The 19,083-nt window shown below is 43.9% G+C and overlaps 1 protein-coding gene across 2 annotated transcripts in view; it reads right to left on the reverse strand.

Moving 5' to 3' along the window:
• ZFAT (zinc finger and AT-hook domain containing) overlaps positions 1 to 19,083 on the reverse strand; it is a 234,782-nt gene that overhangs the window by 45,870 nt on the left and 169,829 nt on the right. For both annotated transcript variants that reach the window (XM_003276274.3, XM_003276277.4), the window contains one exon: positions 7,729 to 7,867. In XM_003276274.3, the coding sequence (XP_003276322.2) occupies positions 7,729 to 7,867 (139 nt within the window). The remainder of the gene's footprint in view (positions 1 to 7,728; positions 7,868 to 19,083) is intronic.

A 19,083-nucleotide genomic window follows, 5' to 3' on the forward strand; every position in this document is an offset into this window, starting at 1 on the left:
CTAGTCTTTTGGGGCTTCTGTGACACCACTCACTCCTGTTTCTTCTATCAAGCACCTCTCCAACTCAAATCCCTGTACAGCCTCCTCATCCTCTGTGTGGGGGTCCTAAAGCCTCACAAACAGTCCCCTCTATATCTCTGATATGCAAGTCCAGTGATGTCCCAAAGTATCCCACCTCCCCAATATACATGTGAGCTGAACAAACCACTAAGATGCTTATACTCAGGCAACGAAAGAGCTGAGATGACCACTGAGTGTATCTCAGGCTGCTATGTTTATGTATTGCTCATCAGGGTACTAGGGAAGAAATGGGGGAATTCTGTCCTGATTATCAAGGTTGTCTGGACGAATTATACCAGATAAACCTCACAGGGATGTGGCCCACATTTAATAATCTCCCAGATGCAGTTTTGATGTGTTCAATCTCCAAATCAATTCCATGTCAGTGGAATCAAGACAGAGCAGTGTTCTATTATTGGGGTTTCTGTTCTATCAGCTGAGGTTGTGGGTGATTTTCCAAAGAGTCACTAGTACAGAGGCCAACCTGCCAGCCACATGCAGCCCCAGCACCTCCGCCCACTGCTTCCTGGCCCCAACCCTGGTGGAGGCGGAGGAAGGCACCGAGGCAGAAGGCGCCTGCTGTCAGCAGAAAGACTGGCAACAAACACCAAATTCTTAAATTCTAGAATATTCTGCAGAAAAGACAGCTCAGATGGATGTTTATTTTCTGAAACTCAAACATACTGTGCTCTTTTTTCAGGCAAGAACAAATGAGCTTCTTTCTTGCCCAGAGGATAAACTTCATTTTTAACTTCCTTTGTTATCGCTTTTTTAAATCACATAAAATCATGTCTTTTCCTTCAATCCTCTTTTAAAAACCTCCAAGGTATGAAGACCTCTATGGTTTTTGTTGTTGTTGTTGTTAAGCTGATGCTGCTTCTCCTATAAAGACTTAATATGTGATGATGAACAAAGGCAAACTTTTAAAGGTTAAACTTAGGCTTTAAAATGAAATTAAAGATTCCTTCTGGGGTATTCTTTAGTGGAAACTAATTCAGAGAGGAAAACATTCTTATATTATGTTTAAATTAAACTTAATATGATAATGCCCCCACATTAATTAAAACTTCAGCCTTTGCCACAGTGACTTTAATTAAAGAACAACAAATGAAAATATGTAATCTAGACTGAATGTATAACTATGCCAGTTAATTGACATCAAAGCTGAGAGAAATTAATTTCTATTTAAATTCATTAAATTCTTAGGCAATGCACAGTAAAGGTCAACGGAAGACTTGGTGAATTTACTCATGGCACTGATATTAAGTGCACACCATAAAAACCGGGAGTCCTCAAATCACGATTTCCCCCCATGGACTGATTAATCAGGTAAAAATACAGAATTTCAAGAGCAATTTAAAAAAACTGATCATGGTACCCTTTGCTCTTTTTGGAATGCAATATATTGTGGAGCAGTTTCAGGCAGTAAAATATCTCTGCTCCTTTGTGGTGCTTGATGTTATTGAAAATTCAATTTCATTTTCAATAATATAACTCCCAGAATGGCATACAACATTGGGTTGGGCAGTCACAAGACCTGAATCTGGCACTTTCTCAGTTGAGCCAAAGCTTCCTGAAACTCTCGGGTCTTGGTTTTCTCTTCTACTAAGGTGAAGATGCTAAAGTTCATATTCTTTTTTTTTTTTTTTTTTTTGAGATGAGCCACTGCACTAAAGTTCCTATTCTTAAAAATGGCACTGAGTGTAGTAGGCAGAATAATGAGCCCCTAAAGACAGCCACATCCTAATCCCCAGAACATGTGAATACGTTACCTTACATGGCAAAAACGATGTGACTTAGTTCAGGATCTTGAGAGGGGGAGGTCATTCTGGTTTCTCCGAGTGGGCCTAATGCTATCACGGGGGTCATTATAAGAAGAAGGCAGGAGAGGGCACAGAGATGCAATCTGAGAGAAGCTCCACTGGCCATTTCTGGCTTTGAAGATGGAGAAGGGGGTCACAAGGCAAGGAATGTAGGTAGCCTCTAGAGGCTAGAAAAGGCCAGGAAAGGGATTCTCCCCTAGAGTATCCAGAAGAAATATCTGTTAGCACTTTGATGTTAACTTGGTGAGACTCATTTTGGACTTCTGACCTTCAGAACTAAGATAATAAATCTGTGTTGTTTTAATCCACTACGAAGTGTGTGGTGACTTGTTACAGTAGCTACAGGCAGCTAACACAGGCACTGACGGATACAAATACGGATAAGGACAAGGAACAAAAGCAGGTAAATTATCCAAGGAAAGTGGCTATGGAATAATTGTATTACACAGATTAACAAGTGAAATATGGAATAGAATTTTGCCGACACTTTCCCTTCCTGTTGTCTCTTAACTCAGTGTCTGTCCTAGGGCCCAGCCAGAGCCCCGGTTCAGAGCTAGGAAATGTTTCAGGGTAGAAATTAACCGGAAGTCACATGCAAGCACTGAGGTGGAGCGTTCCTGGTGACATGGCATGCAATATTCGATCTTACCTGGGACTATCTGAATCCTATTTAAATCCCAGCCCTTCTTCCCACAGGATCCTCAAGAAAAAGAGCAAAAGGGAAAATGCAGCGGAAGAAACAAAGTGCATTTTATTATCAGCCAAGCTGATATCCCAAACCCAACGAGAAACACTTGGCAGAGGAGCATAGCGAGGTCTTCCCATCCACCCCGTCCCCTCACATACGCCCCCAAATCTTGGGATCTGAGACCCTCTGGATAATCACAGGGAAGGACTTGGAAAGACATAGGTGTCAGAGTCAGTCTTGGGTCAGATTAGCAATTAGCCTCAGGGATGAAGAAATAAGAGAAAATAAACAGTACCCATGTGTGTGACTTTTCTGCAAACTACCAGCAAATATGGCCCAATTGCTTAAGAGATGACCATGCCTCTTCCTTCTCCTCCTCTTTCTCCTCCTCCTCTCTAATAAGTGCAAACATCTACAAACTTTAGGGGACATCAAACATGTGAGTGACAAAGGCACAGACATTGAATCAGGAGACAGGTTTGGCTTGGCCACTTGCTCGCTCGGTGTGACCTGAGGTCAGTCATTAGCACTCCCTTCATTTCCTTATTTTATAGTAGGAATGATTGTGCCAAGCTCACAGGGCCACTGTGAGAGATAAATTAACACATAAAATAACAATCAATAACACAGCATTATATCACATCACTAGAAGCATGTGCCAAGAACTTATTGAATCTGAGCCATAATAAAAAACAATTTTAAAATTAAGATGTCTAAAAATCAAATACATCACCTGTGGGTTACCTCACAGTTTCTGGATTTCCTGCTATGCTATTTTCCCTGAATCTGTTGTAAAAAACTAATATACGAATATACATCCAAGGTACACACGCATACATATTTACATTTTTCTAATATAGCACTTCAAAGTAACATAAAGATTCTAGCAGATGCCAAATACTAAGACGTCTCCTTGACACTTCTCCTCTTATTGCTTTCTCTTGCTCCAGTTACCCACCCTTACACTTCAATGACTCTCTAAAACTGGGGGACACAGCCCCCTGGGAGAAGCAGCTAACTCTGCTCCAGGGCAAGCTGAAGGGGATGTATTCCTTCTGCTGTAATTAGAATATACAGCTTTGGCGGGAGCTGCCTAGCCCTGGTCCCCAACCTGGGCAGGAATGACAATAATACCACTAACGATTGCCTTGTTTGACACCAAGTCCCAGTGCCTAGCATGGTGCCAGGCACACTGTAGGCGCCTGAGAGATACATGCTCAAAGTAGAAATACATAGATAAACATAACAGTGGATTTGAGCCAGTCATCAGGAACTTACTGTGGGCATTCTCTGGGAATCTTAGAGAATGATATCTAATCTTTGTAACTGCTGTGGAGGTAGGTTATGAGCCTTCCTCTTTGGAGGTATATAAACCAAGATTCAGAGAGGTTAAGTACCTGGTCCAAGGTCCACAGTGATCAGAAATCCCAGCCCAGGTCCATCTGACTCCCAAGCCTGTGTTCACTCCAATAACCTAGAGAGACTTGAGGGAGGGCTTGGAAGCCACCGGAAAGCCCGCTAAACCCCATCCTCACCCTGCTACAAGCTCTAGGAGTGAGCAAAAGGTTCGTAAAGCTTAGCATCAAAGTATCTGATGCCTCTCATAGCCTGTGATTTACTGAACCAGTTCTTGAGCTAGCTTAATCAGGCATATTTTAAGGGGAGGAAAGGGGCAGGCCCACTGAAGCAATACAAGTATTTCTTCCTTAAACAGCATGAAATGTGCATTTGTGTGGGAGAATGCTTCAAATCCATATTAAAGAAGTGATGGCTAAGAGGAATCTGTCTTCAAAGCATCAGATGCACATAAAATATAAGCCAGGAGTACAATATTTACATAGTGCTCAGTACTACCTTAATTACTACAAAGCATCAGAGTTCTGAGGGATCGGTGCATCCAGACGGGCCCTGGTGGCAGAGACCTGGCAATGTCACCCAGTGCCCTCAGGGTGAAAGGTACGTGGGAACCAAGATACGCAAGCTCATAAGCCAAATGTGCACATGTCCCCCAGCTCCACGTTGAGGGACATCATGTGAGCAGCTTAAACTTGGCCATGGTAGAAGTATTTACACTACAGAAACTGGCAAATTCTACCAGTCAGGTTTCCCCTCCCCCTCCTACTTGGGAAGAGCCTAAGCAGCGGCCCTTCCCAGCAAGCTTTGGGAACACACTGTAAACCACCCAAACTCCACGGAGAACGCCATAGTACCTTCCCTTAGAAACCCACACAGAACCGAAGTATCTGATGTAGGAACTCTCAGCTCCTTTTAGGCCATTTTCCTGACCTCCTCTGCAGCACTGTGCACTGAACCCCCCCCTGGAATCCCAGGATCCCTGTGGCCTAGCAGGCAGGAGGGTCTTTCCTAGGAATCAAAAGCTTTGCACATGTCACAGTGTGACAGTGTTTAACACAGCTGATACCCAAGGAATCCCTGCACGTGGTTTAAAGGAGACTGTAAAATCCTTTTGAGAAAAATACATGTTATTTGTGTTTTTTATGATGTTATTTTAAGATATCTTCCTCTATATCAAAACATGAAATTATAAAGTCTCATGAGGATATTTTTGGGGGAGTAGAAGAGGAAAATAAAACCAAATGGGGATGGAGAGAGTTACTTGAAATTAATCAAAGGAAAATGAAAAATTCCAGTGCTTCCAAACAATTCAACATTTCCAAACAGTAATTTAATCTGGTTTCATGTTCTTTCATTCTGCTCCCCTCTCCCAGACATAAGAACAATGTGAACTTTGTGCTTCTGAGATTTCTAAACTGTGTTCATACTCCACCAGCCATCTGATTTCAGACACTGTTCTCCTGCCAGAGCACAACGGCACATGGCCTCTTAAGAGTCAAGAGATGTTGGGTTGTCTCCTTCTTCAACACGCCCCTTGAAGGGAATGGGAGGATAAACATACATATATACATATGCATACAAGTACATATGCATATGCAAATGTTACATATATATATATATATATATATATATATATATATATATATATGTACAGATGGCCCTCCATATCCATGGGTTCAACCAACTGCAGATTGAAAATATTCAGGAAAAATAAATAAAATATAACAATACAAAAATAAAAAAAAATACAAATTAAAAACCAAAGTATAATAACTATTCACATGGCATTTACATTGTATTAGTTATTATAAGTAATCTGGAGGTGATTTAAAGTACATAGCAGGATGTGTGTAGGCTATATCCAAATACCACGCCATTTTATATAATGGACTTGAGCCATCTGCGGATTGTGGTTATCTGCGGAGGGTCCTGGAACCAATCCCCCATGGATGCCTAGGAACAACTGTGAATATATATCTGTGTGTGTCTGTGTGTCTGTGTGTGTATCTCTGAAAGAGGAACCAGAAGCAACCCTGCAAAGATAAAATATAAAACCCCGCTCCTGTCAGGGAATGCCGACTGATTACAGAGAGTTTTAGGAAGTTAACTGGAAACTTAGGGCATGAAACAGTTCAATCTCAGCACATTTTTTCCAAGGCAGTGATGAAAGTTTGGAAGCACAGGGCAACGATGGTATCATCACTCAGATCCTCACGCCTGTCCCAACAGCCACAGTAAACATCTATTTCCTGGCAATCCAACCCAAGAGTGTGAAGGATGTGAAAAAGAATCCCTAACCTCCAACTCCAGTTATTTACTGGGGCTGTAAGCCAATCTATTGTCCCCTCTGTGATTCCTGGACATGGGGCATTGCCGTGGGTCATAAAAAACAATGCGATGGCTCCACGAGTCCTAGATATGTTCCAAAAAATATATACAAAAGCAAGGACTGAACATGCGCTGCGTGCACGTGTTTTTTCATTTAATCCTCTCAACCATCGTGGAAGATGGCTGCTGTGAACTCCATTCTACAGGTGAAGAGCCTAAGAGGGAGAGCTTGGGTAACATGCCCAAGATGGCACAGCTAAGAAAGAAGAATGCAGATTGGAGCCAGGGCCCTTCCCACTGCATATCCTGCTCCCCAGCTCCATAAAACTGCCATGAAGAAAACGAAGGCACATGCTCGCCATTACCCCAGATGGATGGCTTTAAAATTATCCTGAGTTTTCTGTGCTGCTCATCTATTTCCGTGCATCAGCCCTGTCACTGAAAGTGCTGAAGGATATAGTCAATTCATTTGTTTTACATTAAGATGCATTTCATGGCTATTACAGCGAGCGGAGCTTCGCGCTGAAACGAAACTCCAAGCATCCCCAGCTGCAGCAGTCTGCAATTCCACATCTCTGTTTACTGGGGGCAGATTCCTAAATCTGTCTTCAGCTTCAAATAGTCACAGGACTTAGGAAAGAGGAGCAGCTAACTGTGTGCTGCAATCATTTTTTAGCTGAAGTATTGAAGTGTAGATATAAATACAACACAATTCTCTGTATGGTAACAGCACATAAGCTAAGCCCTCTCAAGTGGGAATGTGCTTATTTATTGAAATAAAACAACAAAAAACCCCACAAAGTTTTAATAGTTTAAAATGAAAAGAGGTTTTCCTCAATTCTCATTAGTTTAAATGTTCTAGAATGTCCTTTTTTTCTTTTCAGGATGAATAAGTAACAAGCTTACTCAATAAATATTTTTAGATAATCCAAAAAAGTTCACCTATAAATATGCTTACAATAGCATTAGTTATAACTGCAAAGGAAGAAAAATCTAAAAATCCCACAATGTTCAATAACAGAATTGTTAAAGTGTTTCCATTCAACATTGAATGACAAGAAGCCCTTAGAAATCATAATTAGGAAGACAATATATCAAAGAAAAACAACATATTCCTGTTAACGTGAAGAAAGACAACTGAACTTTCATCTCTGCGAACTTTATGCACGGACAAAGAATGGAAGGCAGTGCTGACAAATGAGCATTGATGGGGGTAGTAGAATTTGTGTGTGAATTTTTACTTCTGTCATTTTAGACTTCCACTAAGCTTGTTGTAATATTAACCAGGCAAGAAGTAATGCTGACAAACAATGATAAGGACGATGATGACAACAATTATGACGACGAAGAATGAACATCACTGGCACATTTATGTATCAGAAATGAACTGCAGGATGTCAGCAGCTCTTCCCAATGGGGGACTTGGCCTAGAAGGAAGTGGGCAGGGCCCCAGCTCGCTGGCCCCTCGCCTACCTTGCTGGATGAGCACCTCCGCCGCTAGCTCCCCGGTGCCCACGTTGGCATACTCCTCATTGGGGTGCTTCCTGTTGTAGTGCCGCTTCAGAGAACCAGATATGTTGCAGGAGTAATGGCAATGGGCACAGCGGAAAGGCTGCGGGGACAATGAGGAGGGGTTAGGAAAGGTGAGCCCCAGATGTCTGCCTTTGCTGCTGCTCCCACCTGGTGAGCATCTGACACCCCAAAAGCCTGATACGAGCAGGCCCCATCACCTGTGATATGTTCTAGGGAAAACCACCAGGGCAGGAATGCTGAGACCTGCCTTTGCAGCGACCAACCAAGGGACTGGGACAAGGTGCCCCAGAGGAGGAGCTGTCTCTACTAAGTGAATTTGCTTTTGTTACTTCTTTTATTTTTTCATCCACCTCAGAATTTAGTTTTTGTTCAAGAAGAAGACAAAAAAAGCAATATACTAATCTATCATTTTTTTAAGTAAATGACATTAAAAGTAGCTCTCATTACAATTAGTTCCCTGATATACAGTCAGGTGTCACATAATGACATTTCACCCAACTACAGACTGCAAATACAACAGTGGTCACAGCAATAGGTTCTACCATACAGCCTGCAAGTGCAAGTAGGCTATACCTTCTACATGTGTGTAAGTACATTCTATGATGTTCTACAACTAAGAATTTGCTTAAGGACACATTTCTCAGAACGTATCCCTGCCATTCAGTGATGCGTCACTGTATTTGCTTCTTTAGCTAAATGAATTCCTCCGCAGTATTTGCCTGCAAGCACTGGCACACACAAGTATCAACCCTCAGGGAAGTCCAGCAGGTAAAATCTATTTCTCAGGCCCACCTGGTCAAGACAAGCCACTTTCAGGATGAGGCCACATATGAGTCATGCAGTCTTGCCTTTCCTCTTGCACAATGCTTCGGAGGCTGCATAAATAGTGGGGCTGGGGAAAGAGGCGCCTGCTGGGCCCCTGGGGAAACTCAGTGAGACCTGGCCTTTGGCTGGTCGACGGATGGGCATCTCCATCACTATCAAATTCCATGCCACGGCCCCTGGTCAGGAGCTGCCAGCATGCCCCTGTAATCCACGTGCTGTATGATTCTGACAGTGCTCCAGGGTCATTCAGGGCCTGTTTGATGACCCAGCAACCTTCTAGCCCAGGAGGAGCAGAAGAGGATGGAGCAGCCACAATGGGAGCAGCACTCTGCCTGGTGGAGGGGACTCAGATGGAGCAAGTCCAGCCACACCTCTGGCCTTGACCAATGATGGAACCTCAGGCAGGTTGTGAAACTTCTCTTAGCATGGATCTTTTCATCAGGGAAATGAAGGTCATACCCATGTCATAAGGTTGTTGTGAGAATTAAATGGTATCATATAAATTGATACCTAAAATGCCGTTCAAAGCATTTCTTATTGATTTTATCAGCAATTCTATCACAATTCTTACTGTGCATCTGGAAGCTAATGCACCACTGCATCTATTAAGACCTCAAACACTACCTTTATTCCTCGACTGTCCAATTCATCAATCTTTTCACCACTGTTGCCCAGAAGACCTAAACTGGCAACTGCAATGTCTGAATGTGAAGTGCACCAACAGAGAGAAAATGTCCTCTCATCTTTGAAGCTTAGATCAGCCCCGTTTTCAAGGTTTCTTCCCTTCAAGTATAAAACTGTGATGAAGTATCCCCATAGAGGCAGATGGGAGAGAGGGAGAAGGAGAGGAGGAGGAAGAGGGAGAGAGAGAAGGGAGAGAGGGGAGAGAGGGAGAGAGGGGAGAGAGGGAGAGGAAAGGGGAGACAAGAAGAGAGAGGAGGAGAGAGAGGGGAGACAAGGAAAGAGACGAGGAGAGGGACAGAAGGAGAGAGAGAAAGAGAGGGAAAGAGTGGGAGAGGGAGAGGGAGAGAGGGAGAAAGAGAGAGAGAGAGATGAGGGAGAGAGGGAGTGAGAGAGGAGGGAGGAAAGGAAGCAAATGAAGAGGAAAATCTTCCACCTCAGCCCCTGCCTAAGTCACACTCCTTCCTCGTAGGCACCTTGCCCACCACCTGCTCCAAGAGCAGCTCCCCCTTCTGACTTCATGCTGTCACCTCCCTTTCTCAGGCTTCTGCCATCTCCCAGCAAACAACTCCTGGGGGTGCTGCCTGCTCAGACCTCATGCTCCTCCATCCTATCTCCTTAGGCTGGCTGCCCCATCCCACTATGACAGTTGTGACATTGTCATGCCACTGTCCCCAGGTTCTGCCAGGACTCAACTTTCTAGATTTATTTACAAGATCTGCAAGCCAGGCTTAATGTGAAATGCTGGATCTCTCTAAGGTGCTGGCCTTGGGCTGGATTTGTTCTTCTGCTCTGGTCCCAATTATCATTTTTGCATTGTTGATTGGTGGATCTATATGTTTTGTTGGGTCATCTCTCCTGAACCATACACAGGAATTTTCAACTGCCTTCCAGGTATCTCCACAAGGATGTTCTATAGGCACCTTAAACTTTGGACTCACATCTTTCTGTAAAATCAGTTAGTCATCAAAGACAGAAACCCACAGCCATCTTTCATTTTTCCTTCTTTCTTACTATTCAACTGATCACAGTCTTGTCCAGCCTTCCTGGGAAGCCTTTCCAGAGGGCCCCTGTCCTTCTCTCTCTCTCTCTCCAGCACAGAGAAGGAGACCCTCCCAGCCTATGAAGGGAATACTGCCATCCCCAGAAGGGCCATTCTTGCAAAGACACAGGGCAGTTAATCTGGTCAGTCAACCTGCTCTAAAACATTCCCCAGGGACTTCGTCCTACACCAAGGCCACACTCTGGTTACCGGATGCTTTGTGCGACACCGTACGTGCTGCGTTTCTACATTAAGTCCCTGGGTAAGGAATCCTTGGAGTTTGGCCCACGGCATTTACTAAACAAAAGGACCTGGAACAAAGGCAGAATTTGTCGGGCTTTCTCATCTATCTAGTGCACAGAGAACAAAAGGTCTAGAATTCTAATATATGATTACTGCAAAGTTAAAATAAAAGCTAAACCATTTTCAAATGCTTTCATCTCTAAATAAGCAAATAACATGAAGATATTATTTTTAGAATGTTAGCATTTACACAAAAATCAAAAAGAAAAAGTGAAAATGCTATATTGCCAGCATCGGGCAGTCAGTGGGCATAAAAGGCAGGAAGAAAAAGGGCGATGAAAATAAGAAATGGTCCTGCAAACCTAGCTTCAGACTCGAGAGCCAATTTCACCCTTCTTGCAGCAAAGCAGATAAACAGCTTCCTGTGAGTTCAGCTCGCTTTCTTCCCCATGCCCATCCATTGGCAGAATTGCTAATGAGAAGAAAAATTGCCAAAATGTAAGCATATTGGCAAAAAATGTATGTGTGAGCCCAAATGAGGATTCAGTCTCTTGAGCTAGCAATTTCTATCAAAATTTTCAATTCTGAGAGTTGAAAGAAACACTTGGCGAAATCTTCCCTCCATGGAAGATTTTCTTCTGTAGCCTCTCCAGCAGTCTGCTGTCTACTTAGCCTCTGCTTTGATGCAGGGGGTTCAAAACATGCCCCAGCAGCCTTTTCACTGCTGACCAGTGCAGGGGGAGTTAGGAAGATAAACCTCCCAGACTCTTTCCTTCATTGGTCTTGCTTCTATCCTTCATATCCATTAGCACCTCTACATGAAGTCAATTACTATCGGGGAATCTGCCCCGATATTCATGTAGGTTCTTTTCTATTTTCTCTAAGCATCGGCCGGTTTGAGAAATAAAGGCACAGAGTACAAAAGAGAGAAATTTTAAAGCTGAGCATCCGGGGGAGACATCACATATCGGTAGGTTCCGTGATGCCCCACAAGCCACAAAAACCAGCAAGTTTTTATTAGGGATTTTCAAAAGGGGAGGGAGTGTGCCAATAGGTGTGGGTCACAGACATCAAGTACTTTACAATGTAACAGAATATCACAAGGCAAGTGGAGGCAGGGAGAGATCACAGGACCACAGGACCTAGGCGAAATTAAAATTGCTAATGAACTTTCGGGAACCATTGTCATTGATAACATCTTATCAGGAGACAGGGTTTTTGAGATCAACCGGTCTGACCAAAATTTATTAGGTGGGAATTTCCTCTTCCTAATAAGCCTGGGAGTGCTATGGGAGACTGGGGTCTATTTCACCCCTGCAATCTTGACCATAAGAGAGGGCTACGCCCAGGGGAGCCGTTCATAGGCCTACCCCCAGGCGTGCATTCTCTTTCTCAGGGATGCTCCTTGCTGAGAAAAAGAACTCAGCGACATTTCTCCCATTTGCTTTTGAAAGAAGAGAAATATGGCTCTGTTCCGTCTGGCTCACTGGTGGTCAGAGTTTAAGGTTATCTCTCTTGTTCCCTGAACAATTGCTGTTATCCTGTTCTTTTTTTAAGGTGCCCAGATTTCATATTGCTCAAACACACATGCTGTATAATTTGTGCAGTTAATGCAATTATTACAGGGTCCTGAGGCAACATACATCCTCCTCGGCTGACAGGATTAAGAGATTAAAGTAAAGACTGGCATAGGAAATCACAAGGGTATTGATTGGGGAAGTGATAAGTGTCCATGAAATCTTCACAGTTTATGTTTAGATATTGCAGTAAAGACAGGCATAAGAAATTATAAAAGTATTAATTTGGGGAACTAATAAATGTCCATAAAATCTTCACAATTCAAGTTCTTCTGCCATGGCTTCAGCCGGTCCCTCCGTTTCGGGTCCCTGACTTCCTGCAACAAATTACCACCCATTTTCTGCTGGGGATCTTCTCTCCTGAAGTGTGGGAACTGAGCCTCATCTAGGCTCTTCAAGCAAAACAAGTTCTGACCTGTGAGGCACTGCCACAGGCCAGCAGGGAATTCTCCCCGGGCTGATGCAGAGGAGGAGACAGGCAGAGGGAGGGAATAGCATCGCTAACTGCAAGTCTCAAGATTTCATTTATGAAGCATATATTTACTGACCTCTGACTGTCCTCTGACCCTCAGGGATACGTGGCAAATGTAGCAGATTTGTGATTCCCTAAATATAGACAGGTTTGGGGACTTAAATATCAACTCCAAAGATTAAATGCTATCTGGGCAAACTAAATCATAGAACTTGGTTGCTAAGTCAGAAACTTGCAAGCAACAAATGACACTAGATCTCAAAAGGGAAGTTATTTATTCAGAGCTTTCAGGACAGAATCCAGCCTCGAGTTGGGAGGAAGATATAAACAGGCTCCATAGCTCATTTGGAATGCAACATCAAAGTTCTTATCGTGGTCCAAAAAACAAGACAGGGAGCCCATTAGCATAGCTATTATTCAATGTTGCACAGAAGTTCTTAACCGAAGTAATGAGATCTAACATGATAAATATTACTGATTTCTCTAATTTTTACTGATAGCTACTATATGCCAGATAGCTCTAAATGTTTTGCATGGATTAATTCCTATAAGTCTCACATCAAGCTCATATGGTACGTGCAATTATTATCCTCATTTTTACAGGTAAGGAAACTGAGACACAGAATGGTTTAGAGATTTGCCAAAGTTTCACAGTCTCCCAGCCTGGCTACTTGATTTGCATCAGATTTGGGGCCCCAGGCCCAGCCAACAATAAAGAGATGATTTGGCTTTCCACTGGCCATTTTTTTCTCTAGCATATATCTCCCTAAAACCACAACTGAGAAGGGCACAGGTTGGTATTCTTGGGTCTCCTGGACATAAGGTGGCCCAGATCTAAGTATCAACCTCTAGACTGAGGAACCCCACGGTGGACCGGGAGAGATGTGGGCAGTTACTGGGCTATCATTAGGAGGCAGGGACTTGGCAGGGGAGAAGACGAGGGTCGATACTAGCCAGGTCAACACAGTGTGCTGTATGCTGGGTCAGGAAAGTAATGACAGACAATGGGAGCCCCTGGTAGGTGTCAGGCGGGACAATGGCCAACTTCCCATTTTGAAATATCACTCTGGATACCTGGAAGTTAAATGGAAAATGGACTTGAAAGGAACAAGACTGGAGGCAGGGAACCAATTATCCAGTTAACTGCAGTGGTATGGAAGAGACACTAAAGGCTTAAAATGAAGCAGGGGAATAAAAATATGGGAAAAGAAGAGAATATTTAAGAGAGGTGAAGAAGGTAAAACTAGCCAGACCTGATGGCTGGGATGATGTGTGAGAGGGAGGAGATGGAGTCTCTAGGATGACTCCCAAACTTCCAGCATGGATGACAGAAGGCAAGGAAGGCCACCAGCAAAAAGCAAGTCATATGGATAATGGGAGGGAGAGGGTGTATTCCTAGAACTCTGAACATCCCACAGGGTGAGTCTAGAACTCAGAGGATAGCTCTGGGCTGCAAATACAGATCAGGGCACAGGCAACTAGCAGAGGTCCTAAGACTGAATGTGGCCATAGAAAGAGTATATCAAGTGAGAAGAGAAGCAGGATTGGAACAACACCCTGGAACACAGGAGCAGGTAGGCAAAAGGAGGCAGACTTGGAAGAAGGATGAGAGAGGATAGCAGGTGCGGGGATCAGGGGAGTCTGGAATCATGGGATCTGAGGAATAAGGTCCTTCAGGTAGGGGAGGAAAATGGAGCTGAGTGTTCTAAGAAATCCAACAGGAAGGGGCCTCCCCCGTGTCCACTGGACCTGGCAATCAGGGGGTGGCACCAGTGACCTACCAAGAAGAGGTTCAGCAGCATGAGAAAGACAAAAGCCAGGCTTTGGCAAGTCAAAAGAGAAAAGACGAGGAGCGCAAGCTGGGCTTTGGGTCATGTTCCTTTTTCCAAAAGGTGGCATCAAAAAACTCTTTCTCAAAAGGTACATTGGGTCAGGCGCAGTGGCTCACGCCTGTAATCCCAGCACTTTGGGAGGCTGAGGCGGGCAGATCACTTGAGGTCAAGAGTTCGAGACCAGCCTGGGTAACATGGCGAAACCCCTTCTCTACTAAAAATACAAAAATTAGCCAGGCATGGTGGTACGTGCCTGTAGTCCCAGCTACTTGTGGGGCTGAGGCACGAGAATTGCTTGAACCTGGGAGACAGAGGTCACAGTGAGCCAAGATTGCACCACTGCATTCCAGCCTGGGTGACAAAGTGAGACCCTGTCGCAAAAAAAAAAAAAAAAAAAAAAAAAAAGATAAAGATTAAAAAGAGATACATTGAAGATTTACAATTTGAGTTGAAAGAAAACGAGATTGAATGTGTTAAAGCTGAAACTCTTTAAGTCCTTATTTTTATGTCGAGAAAGCAGGTAAGATGTCACCACCATAGTAGGAATCTGGGTGACAGAGTGAGACCCTGTCTCTTAAAAATAAAAAGCAGGTAGAATACACATTTTCATAATTTGAGAATTTGCTGTTTTGGTTCTCTAAACAGAAAGAAAGAGAATAGAAGAGGACAGGGAATCATATCTCACACATGAAACTGGGTTCTGAAAAACCTGATTAGAAGACATCTGAAAACCTCTAACTATATTAAAGTGATCACATTTCCCATCGGCACCAAAGAAGGGACCTAGAAGAACGTTTGAAAGCAGATGAGAAGCTGGTGATGAGGTAATGTTCAAGGTCGTGACATTGGCAACTGACTGCAATGTACAGGACGGCTTTTTGGTAAAAGGAGGAGTTGCTCTGTTGGCTCCTATTCGCAGCAAGCAAGAAGGCTGTCATCAGGTAAGGTTTTTGCACTCTAATTTGTGCAACCAAGTATGGTATTAAGGTGGCACATACATCAGAAGGCTCAAAGATCAGATGTGAATCCGCCCCTTTGTTGATAGGCCTACCTTGGAGAGGGTGAAGAAGAATAAAGGCAAAACAGGAAGTGCCAGATGACACTAGTGTGTGAAACCTGGGGCCATACATCACTATTTCAACCTTAGTTTAACAACCTGGCTGATGTAGTAATAGAGATACAGACAGAGATAGACATACAGAAGGAGACTAACCACCCGTCTGGTATCAGAAAATTTGGATTCAAATGCAGAAAAAGGCCATGTAATGGTTATGACCTACATGAAGTGGACTGGTTGGTACAAGACCATTTATACACTGCTGATAGACGTGGTGTTTTTAGAATGCAGACACCTTTACAACACAGAAGGACCTTCTCAAGGACATGATTGCGTTCTATGTCAAGCAAGGGTAGAAGAGCGGAGTGCAGGAGCATGAATGAACCAGGAGCAGGAGAAGAGGGTCAGGTGTTAGGCCCACCACTAACAGTGGAGTCACCCTGGCCAAGTCATTACATCTCCACTGCTTTTGATTCCATATCTGTGAAATGGGAGAGCAAACCTTCCCTGCCTACCTGACGGAGATTAGATGGGCCACCAAAAACACAGAGTATGACTGTGCTTTGAGAATCATAAAACCCCATAGGCCTCAGTACTGTGGTCTTTAATCAGTTCATTAGCATATTAGCACAGGCAACTAGCAAATGCCCTAAGACTGAATACAGCCATAGAAAGAGAGTGCATAAAGTGAGAAGAGAAGCAGGATTGGAACAGCACCCTGGGATGCAAGGGCAGGCAGCCAAAAGGAGATGGGCTCGGAAGAAGGACAAGAGAGGACAGACAGTAGGTGGGAGGATCAGGGGACTGTGGAGTCTGGAACTCCATCTCCTCCCTCTCACACATCATCTCAGCCCTCAGGACTGGCTGGTTTTACCCTCTCTATCTCTCTTAAATGTTCTCTTTTAACATGTTCACATATTTTTATTCACCTGTCTAATGTGGTCATCTGAGGCTCCAAGAAACCTCCTGGTGGGTGTCCTCCCAATTTCCCCCATGACAAGAACATTCCCTTCCCTTCTAGAGAAACTCTTCTCTTCATGTAGCCTGGGACTCTGTGTAGGAGCCTGCCTGCCTGCAGTATGGAGGCACAGAGTCCCTCCACCACCTTCAAAGGCTATGGAAAGTCCCACCTACACCACCATGACCCTATTAAACTGTACCTACTTATACATCAACTGCCCTGGACTCAGTCCTGTAAATGTAAGTAAAAAGACCTTTAAAATGTTGCATGTTAAGCCACTTAGAAACACTAACCGTCACTCTCATATGCCGTTATTCCTCCATGGCCATCTAGCGCACTGGGAAATTCTGAAAAAGTGAAAAAACTCTAACCTAAAAAATAGATTTCAAATGTCATGAAATTTTTATGAACTATATTTAACCATCAATTAAGTTTAACTTTGGCCTGTAGGCATTTGTTCATCTTGATTTTGTAGTTTTCCTGTAGTTTGGGGTCATTTTTTAGGCTCACGAAAATGTGCTCAGGGTTCCGTGGATCAAGTGGCCCTGCCCACTGGCACCAGAGGGGAGAGGGGCCAGTTCTCGTAGGCCCAGCAGGACTCCGGGCCCTGGGTTCCATGTGCTGGCCAGGACAGCAGGCTCTGTCAGCGCTTCCTCACGTGACCTTAAGGGAAATCTGGACTTCAGATTTGGAGATAGCCATGAATATAGTTTGAATATTTTTCCCTCCAGAACTCATGTTGAAATTTAATATTATTGAGTATTGAGGGGTATTGAGAGTTTGGGCTTTTAAGATGTGACTGAATTATGAGGGCTCTGCCCTCATGAATGGATTTACCCATTCAAGGATTGACGGATTAATGGGTTGTCATGGGAGAGGAATTGGTGGCTTTATCAAGAGGAGGAAGGGGACATGCACTAGCAAACGAACACTCTCAGCCCCCTCACCATGAGATATCCTGCACTGCCTTGGGACTCTGCAGAGTCCCCACCAACAAGAAGGCTCTCAGCCAGATGCAGCCCCTTGACCCTGAACTTCACAGCCTCCAGAACTGTGAGAAATAAATTCCTTTTCTTTATAAATTACCCAGTTTCAAGTATTACGTTATAAGCAACAGAAAATGGACTAATACAAGCCAATCATCAGTTAATCTTCATTTACCACAAGTAAAGAGACAGACAAAAAAAGAGATGAGGAAAGAAGGAAAGGAAGAAAGAAAAAAAGGAAAGAAAAGGGAGAGAGAGGGAAGGGAAGAGAACGGAGAAATTAATGCCAGTGAGGAATGACAATCACAGGATCAATCAACCATGATCCACTGAAAGATAAGAAAAATTGGCAAAATATGTCATCACCTCACATAAAAATTAAATGCCAAATCATGCTGCCATTTCTTTCCAAAAAGATCTCTTATCTTTACTTATAAATAAAGTATCTGCTGAGTATCTGCTACATGCCAAGCAATATGTTAGGAACTGGAGGTGGCTGGCACCACACTCACAGGCATTCCACTAAATCCTCTTACCTCATTCACCACCTTCTACTGGAGGTCCTGAGTGTTTACATCTTACCTCCTCCCTCCCAGATGCCAGGACCCGGAAGGCCAGGCCAGCTGGTAACTTTCTTCCCTTCCTGCCTGATCCAGACCTGCCCACTTCTCTGACCACATCCCTCTTCATGGTCACCCTCGTTCACTAGACTCGAATCATATTGGCTCCTTTCTCATTTGCATTCTCACTCTCCCTCTATCCAGAACACCCCATCGGCAGATTTCCCTCAGGCAGCTGTGTCCTGGACCAAAGTCAAGTCTCCAAACTGCCCTTCTTACCCTAGTCTTGATCCTACCATTCTCTCTACAACAAGTGTCTTTCTTTTCTTTCCAACTTTTATTTTAGGCTCAAAGGGTACATGTGCAGATTTGTTACATGGGTAAATTGCAAGTCACAGGGGTTTGGTGTACAGATAATTTTGTTACCAGGTAATTAGCATAATACCAAACAGGTAGTTTTTCAATCCTCATCCTCCTCCCACCACCCTCAAGCAGGCCCCAGTGTGTACTGTTCCCTTCTTTGTGTCCATGTGTACTCAGTAAGTACCCACTTATAAGTGACAATATGTGGTATTACAGTTTTGTTTTATTGCACTAACTCACTTAGGATAATGGCCTCCAGCTTGATCCATGTTGCTGCATAGGATATGATCTCACACAACAAGTGTCTTTATCAGCCCCCTGCTCAGAGCCTTCAAGGTCTGCCAGAGCCTGTGGAGAGCCCCAGATGACCCGTCCGCACCTCTTTGTAATAGTGAGCAAGGTACATGCAGGTATTGTACAGAAGTGAGGGTGGGGGGCAGGGGAAGGAGAGCATGTACCAAGCCCCAAATAACCTGCCCACACCTCTCTGTGACACTCAGCCAGACACATGCAGTTACTGCACAGAAGAAGAGATGGGGTAATGTACAAATCCCCAGATGACCTGCCCACACCTCTCTCTGATAGTCAGCCAGGCACATGCGGGAGATGTGCAGGAGCTTGCTCCAAACCATCTCACTCCTGCAGCTGCCACTCATGTTTTCAAGCCATTCCTTTTTCACTGAGAACACTCCCCAC

Source organism: Nomascus leucogenys, chromosome 16 (genome assembly GCF_006542625.1).
Source record: "Nomascus leucogenys isolate Asia chromosome 16, Asia_NLE_v1, whole genome shotgun sequence".
In the NCBI taxonomy this organism is placed as follows: domain Eukaryota; kingdom Metazoa; phylum Chordata; class Mammalia; order Primates; family Hylobatidae; genus Nomascus; species Nomascus leucogenys.